This window comes from Dictyostelium purpureum (genome assembly GCF_000190715.1).
Source record: "Dictyostelium purpureum unplaced genomic scaffold DICPUscaffold_696, whole genome shotgun sequence".
Lineage (NCBI taxonomy): Eukaryota > Evosea > Eumycetozoa > Dictyosteliales > Dictyosteliaceae > Dictyostelium > Dictyostelium purpureum.
Genome location: NW_003520027.1, coordinates 103 through 7,889, shown reverse-complemented (window position 1 = coordinate 7,889; position 7,787 = coordinate 103). Strand labels below are relative to the sequence as shown.

The 7,787-nt window shown below is 23.7% G+C and overlaps 1 protein-coding gene across 1 annotated transcript; it reads right to left on the bottom strand.

Moving 5' to 3' along the window:
* Positions 1-1,529: 1,529 nt before the first annotated feature.
* DICPUDRAFT_44242 (uncharacterized protein) lies at positions 1,530-6,349 on the bottom strand (the record flags this gene model as incomplete). Its single annotated transcript, XM_003294973.1, has 6 exons — positions 1,530-1,997; positions 2,181-3,265; positions 3,332-5,061; positions 5,135-5,322; positions 5,391-6,038; positions 6,194-6,349. 6 exons carry the CDS (start codon positions 6,347-6,349, stop codon positions 1,530-1,532), a joined length of 4,275 nt encoding a protein of 1,424 aa, XP_003295021.1.
* Positions 6,350-7,787: the final 1,438 nt, after the last annotated feature.

Below are 7,787 nucleotides of genomic sequence, written 5' to 3'. Positions count from 1 at the left end.
TGGGGGGGGGGGGGTAGGGAGGGGTAGGGGAAATTTTTTTTATTTTTTTTAAAATTTAATAAATTTTTAATTTTATTTAATTTTATTTAAAATTTTTTTCCTTTTATATTATTTTTTTCAATAAAAGGGTCTCCGGGGGGCCCTCCGTGGTTTTATGGGAAATTACAAAGCCCTTGGGAAAAGGATAGGAAATCTGTCAAAAAGGGGTGTGCTTAAAAAAAAAAAAAAAAAAAATTTTTTTTTTTTATTTTTTTTTTTTCTGAGTGAAAATTTAATTAAAGCTGATGATGTTCGGTGCATCTCTATATTGATTGAGTGTAACAATATAAAAATAATTAAATTAAAAAAATAAAAAATTTGAAAAAAAAAAAATCCTGTATCTTTTTTCATATTTTTTTTTTTTTTTTTTTTTTGGGGAAAAAAATTTTTGGGGGTTTCCCAAGGGGATTGAAAAAAAAGTTTTTTTTTAAAGGAACCCCAGGGGTTAAACCCCCCATTTTTTTGCCTTAGGAAAAAAAAAAAAAAAAAAAAAAAATAACCAAAAAATTTTTTATAAAAAAAAATTAATTAAAAAAATTAAAATTAAAAATTAACCCAACGCACTTTGCGCGGGATGGGGGGCTGTTACCCCCCCTAATTTTTATAAAAACTTTCCAAATATGGTTAATAAAAATAAAAATTAAATAAAAAAAAAGGTTATATTATAAAGGAGCCTCAAACACCATGCGCAACCACACATACATACAAATATTAATTTTTTTATTATTTTTTTATTTTGAATTACTTCCCCCCCAGGTTAATGAACATATGAGTATTGATTTATTAATAGATTTATTTATATACTATGTGTGTATAATTATTATTTTATTATTATTTCTATGTCTTGAAATTATAAAATTTAAAAAAAAAAAAATAATCACTTAAGTTGTCCTTGTGTTCTATTTTTATAAATTTATTATTGAAAATGTATTGTTCTCTAAATGATTATAATTATAATTGTTTTTTTTTTTGTATACACACAACCAAGAAAAAATTAAAAAAATTTAAAAAAAATTTATAAAAAATTTTTTAAAAAACTATAATTTTAGATCTATTGAGATTTTTCTTTTTAATTTTATTTTTTCTTTTTTTTAACAAATTTTTTTTTTTTCATTTAATTTTATCTTTTTAAAAATAATAATAAAAAAACACATAAAATTATGGTTTTTTTTCCCCAAATAAAAAAAATCCATTTATTTCTCTTTTTTTAGATTAGATTAATTTAATTTTAATTTTTAAAATTTTTAAAATTTTATTAAATCATCAAATTTATTATTGATTATTGATAAATTACTTTTTTTTTTTTTCTTTTTTTTTCCTTTTATTTAATTTATGATTATTAATCAGTGGTTGGTAGATAATAATTAATCTTTATGTTATTGTTATTAATATAATTATATTATTATTATTTTTTTACCCTTGTGTTTTATTGAATTTTTATGGTTATTATAATAAATTTTGGATTTTTGGAAAAATTGATTTTTTATTAATTAATTTGTTTTTTTTGATCTTTCTAATTGTAAATTAAATTGATTTATAAATTTAAACTGACCCTTGTCGATTTTTGACCAACTTAAATCATCCAACAAAGAAAAGTCATTATGAGTTGCAATATAAACACTTGAAATGGTTTGATTTGAATTTAAAAGTTTGAAAAGTTGTTTTAAACCATCATAGAAATAGGTTCCAGAGAAAATACTATCGCTCCAAGTTTTATAATCTAATTGCGAAGTGTTTATAGTTAGACTAATGGATTCAAGTGAATGATTTAAACCTATAAATGCTAAAGCTTGGTTTAATTGGTTGAGGTTTGTTATGTTATCGATTGACAAGTGATTTAGATGCTTAGTATTTTCAAGTAATGCTACAAAGTTAATTTCAAAAAATATACCAAATTCTTCACAGTTTGAGATTACAAGGCTTTGGAGCAACAATAGTTTTGAATAGTCAAATGATTCCTCGTAGGATAGATATTGAAGTTGTTTTTGTTGTTTTTGTTGCTCTTGAATTTGTTGTAGGTGTAACTCTTGTTGGGATTGTTGTTTTTGTAATTTTCTTTTTTGCTGTTTCTCTTTATCTTGAATGATTTGAAGTTGCTGTTGTTGCTCCGATAGAGGTTGTTTTTCAGATGCTGGTTGCACATATGAATCAGTTTGACTACCGACAACTAAAATAACACATTGATTAATGTAGTTGGTAATTTCTTGTAGTTTTTCTTCACCTTTTGCTTTATAAGTTGAATAAACTCTGTCATCTGGATAGGGTGCTCTTATTTTAATAACACTATTGCTATTGTTGCTATTAAAAAGTATGTACAATTCATTTACCAATGAAATTAACCAATCGCATGTACTATTTAAAAATTCTATTTCTATATTTAGTTTCTCTTTATTTGCTGATACGGCATTGCTGTGGATGTTCTTAAAGAATTCCAATACATTTTCAACCTCGCTATAGTGAGTTAATTCTAATTTAACGACTAATCTTTCCAAGCTAACTAAAGGATTCATAGAAATATTGTCGATGATTCTATTAAAGCTAGAGCTGTCATTGGAGATAGAGTCTAATGTTAACTGACTTAAATTTGGGAAATGGTCAATTTCAACCAATATATCTAAATGACGTTGGAGTTCTATATTGTAATCTATACCTGATAAATCAATAGACTCTGCATATCGGAAAATATCTTTCCATTGATCCATTGGATAAACTAAAATTTGTTGAAGTGAAAAGTGTATAATTTTTTCAAACAAACAAAATCTAACACCTGGTCTGATAGAGTGGTAAATTCTCATTAACTGGGCGGATCTAACTGATGATGATAGTTCTAGTTGACAAAGATCAAACCATTCTCTGGAAACTAATGATAGTGAAACTTTCCATTCTGGTGTAAATCGAGCATCTTGATATATGGTTTTGATTAAAGGACCGTATCCTGGTTTGAAACTACTATCGATAAGTGGCATAACTGGACGCTTAATGGATTTTAACAAATCACCTAATGTTGGATTATAGGTGGATGAGGATTGAATAATTTTGATTAATGATTCTTTATGACGTAAAGATAGTTGTTCATATGCCAATTTAAATGCACTTGATTGAGCCAACTGAGCAGGATAGGATATTACTAATTTCTTTAAAAATTTATATGAACATAAAAGTAATACTTGATTTAAGAACAAAAGGAAACGTGGATTACGACGATCAATAAACAATGAAAAGTCTGCTAATAAATGTGATTTTTGTTGTTGATAATAATGATAACTGAATAACTGTACATTAGAGACAGAACTATGGTCCTTGAGTGATAATAGATTTGGCGAGCTATTATTTGGTGTAGTATTGTTTGTATAATTTGAGCTATTGCTGCTTCCATTTACAATCGAGGTGAATATTTTATTTGGATTATAGTAATTTTTGTAATATAGAATGTTTTGTTTGATAATAGCATCATAATGAGTTGATTTTGAACCTGGAACATATTCATTATTGATAATAAGCATTAAATCGATGAATGGTGTAATATTAATGGTTGGATCTTGACGTTTACGCGAATATATACATTGTAAGATACCTTCCATAAATGTTGAATAGATGTCGTCGCTATATGGCAGTGAGTTGATAAGTGATACCAATGGCGAAATTAAAAGATAAATAAATCTCACACTCTTTTTGCCGGAATACATGAAAACATTGACTACAGATTGGGGTAACTTTTCAATTAATGAGGTAAATATCTTTTTAATACGTTCTTTTTGTGATTCTGTTGAATAGGCATTTGGGCAATATTCACCTATAACCCTAATGAATTGAAGTGTGTTTATAAATGATTTAATTCTGCAGTCATCATCGATATTTGAATTTGAATGGAAGTCAATAGAGAAATTATAGTTATTACCCTGCTGTTGATGATGATGGTGGTGATTTAAATTGTAACCAGTACTTCCACTTGATTTTAATGGATTGTGATTTTCGACGAATGATATATTATTATTTACAACTTTAACACTAATGTGATGGTCATCTCCTAGATGGTCTATATCGTGGTCATCATCTTCAATGATACTGTTATTATTTACGACTATAACGCTATCAAAGTTACTGTCTATATTTGATTTTATATCCTTTTGTAGTATTTTCTCGATGTAACAATTGAATTCGTACATTGAAGAGTGACGGTAGTAGAAATCTATAAAAGTTGGGAATATATCACGTTTGCATAAACAAGTTGACCCTATAAATTTCAATATTTGTTGAATATCTTGAATTCTGAGTTTATCTTGAAATTCTGTTATAATTTCACCTAGAATTACCATACCACCAGTATTTTCTGGGCTTTTACAAATTGAGTTTATTGCTATATAAAATAATTGAATGAATGATTCACCCATCATCTTGTATAGTTGCACCAACGATCTTATAATCGATTCATAGGATAACGTATTTGCATCGTCCAAAGGAATATAATCTAAAGTTCTAAAATGCTTCATTAAAATTCTAACATGTGGTAACATTTCTTCAGTTGGTATTAACTTGGCTACATATACGATTGAATCTAAAACTTCATACTTCTTATAGTTGTTTATTAATGATGGTGACAACCCATCTCCTGAAAGATTAATATTTGGTAAACCTGATGTTAATGCTGCTGAATTGCTTGTTATTGATGTAATTGGAATTTGAATAAGTTTTGTAATAAATTCATTTAAATGAGTTGTAAAAAAACTATTGCTAACAGATTTAATCAGTATATTTAACATATTGAAACTCTTTGATGATCCTGTAAATATTTTGAATAATTTAGAAAAATGTGGCTCTATTACTACACTAAAGGTTTTTGGATCTTTTGTATATAGTTTTTTAAATATATTGAAAAACTTTTCTTGATGCTTATAAATTTCTTCTATAATTAATACATAAAAATTGGTTGTATCTATAAAATTCATTAAATGGACCTCTAAACATTCTATACCTTTATTTTTACAATAATTTGATTCTGAATTAATAATGTTTAATATAGTGCTAAAATTAAAAAACATTAGTATTTCTAAAATTTTATTTAACTATTATTATTATTATTACTATAAATAATTACTTTAAAAATAACATTTTATTTTCTTTTAATAAATACGAATTATTTCCAAGTGATAAAATAAAGTTTGCACATCTAACATGATCTTCTGGTTTATTTGTAATGGACCAATGACTTGTAAAATATTCAAATGTTTCTTTTTCAATAATATTGGCACCAAAATATTTTTTTAATTCTCTATAGTTTTTATCCTATTTGTGTTTTTAAAATGTTAGCTTATGATTTTTATAAAAATTATAAAAACAAAAAAATACTTTACATTATTACAATATAAAAACAATAATGGAATTAATATAATATAAGATTCTTTTAAAGTTAAAGGATTGAGAATATGATTGAATGGAATTGAGCCAGCAGTTAAAGAGTCGACTGATGATGTTAAACTTTGGGTATCATCAAAAGGAGTCATCGGTGTTTTCATTATTGATGTTGAAAATGAACTATTAATACTGCCGTTATATGATGATGGATATGATGGCGATATATTATTGTTGTTGTTATTATTTATATTTATATTTTTACTAGCACCTAAAAAGTTTTTAGTTGGTGATTGTTGTAAAAGATGATTCTTTGCAGCGCTAAAAAATTTTGATGGTGATAAAGATGGTGTTGTTAAAGTCATTCTAGTCGGCGATAATGGTGACAATGGTTCAATAAATCTTCTGCTTTGTGAAAAGAATCTATTTTGACATAAAATATCCAACATTACAACCAAATGACTTTGTTCGATTGAATCTCTTAACTCTACATTTAATATCAATTTGAATAATGAATCTATAACTATTAATATCGAGTCTGAACTTGATTGCTTATCTGACCATACAACCCTTGTTAACTTTAATATACATGATAACAATCTTTTACATATTGAATTATTATTTTTATCTCTAAAAATTCTATTGTAATACTTTTATTAATAATAAAATGTTAATATTTCTAATAACCCAACAGTGTTTTTTTTTTTTTTTAAATTTTGTTTTTTTTAATGTTTTGTTTTTTGTTTTGTTTTTTTTATTATAATAAATTTAAATATTATAATAATACTATAATATTACTACTTACGTCTGTAAACTCAGTAATATATTCAACAATAGTATCACTATTGAAAAATCCCAATGTTTTCTTTGAATGAAATAAATGTGTTTCTAGGAATAAAAATTTTTTATTATTATCAACATATTTACTTAGTTGATTCCCACTTCCTTTAAAGTTTATCATTGTTATTTATATGAAAAAATATAAACAAAAAAAATTTTAAAAAAAAAAAAATTTTAAAAAAATATATTTTTAATTAAAAAAAAACATAGATTCATTAAAATTTACAAATAAAAAAAATACTATTATGGAAGTGTGTTTTATTAAACAATGAACATTAAATAAATATAAAAAGAAAAGAAAAAAAAAGAAAAGAAAAAAAACAATTCGTTTTACCACACACTGGTATGATTATATAAAAAATGTGAAAATTATAAAAAAAAAAAAATATTTTTTAAAAAAATTAAAAAAAAAAAAAAAAAAAAAAAAATTAAAAAAAAAAAAAAAAAAGTAAAAAAGAAAGAAATAGAAAATTATAAAAATCTAATATATAACCATTGTTATAATATAAATATCTCTATGGAAATTTCAATATCAAAAAATCCAAAAAATAAAACCACACTTTGGTTTCTATTGAAACTATTTTCTTTAATTTATTTATTTTTTCATATGAAAAATGAAATAATTTAATTTTTTTTTTTAAAAAAAATAAAGTATATTTTTTTTATTTTTTTATTTTTTTATTTTTTTAAAAATTAATAATATCAATAAGAAAAAAAAAAGTAATAAAAAAAAATGACCCTTAGTGTGGACCTTTATTTTTTATTTGTTTTTTTAAAGAATCATAGATAGTAAAGAATCAAATCGAGATTAATTTTTGAAATTGGTTTTATATTGATTTATGATTATGTGTGAATGATGGGAGAAAGGATGTAAAAATAGAAATAAAAACCAAAAGGAATATACAATTTTAATTTACTTTTTTTTTTTTTTATAAATATTTTTTTCAAAAAATTCAAATTCACACAAATTGATTTTGATTTCAATCCAATTTTATAATTATTAAAATATCATTATTATTATTATGTAATGAATCAATTGAGAATTACAAAATATTTTGTTGTAATTTATATGAACTGAAAAAAATAAAGGCAACTTTGCACAATTTAAAAAGTGGGGACCAAAAATAAAATAAATTAAAATCTTATTTTCAAATGATTTCACCCCAAAATAAAAAGACATAATTTTTAATAAATCCAGATTTTAAGATATTATTACTTTGCAAAATATTGCGTATATACAAAAAAAAATTTTAATTGATCAATAATACAAAACTCCAAAAACCAATAATAAAAAGAAGAGCTTTGAGAAAAAAATAAAAAAATAATTTGATAAAAAAAAAAAAAACTCACCAACTCACTAACACATTAATACTCACTTTTTCAACTTTTTCAATTTTTTTATTATTAACATTAATTATGAAATTGGCACCAATAATATGGGATAACAGAATTTGTTAATAAACATCACCAAAACAATAACAACAAACATATAATAACAACACCAAAAATGAATATGTAAATTTCTATTGATTCACCACCTAATAAAAAAAAAAAACCAA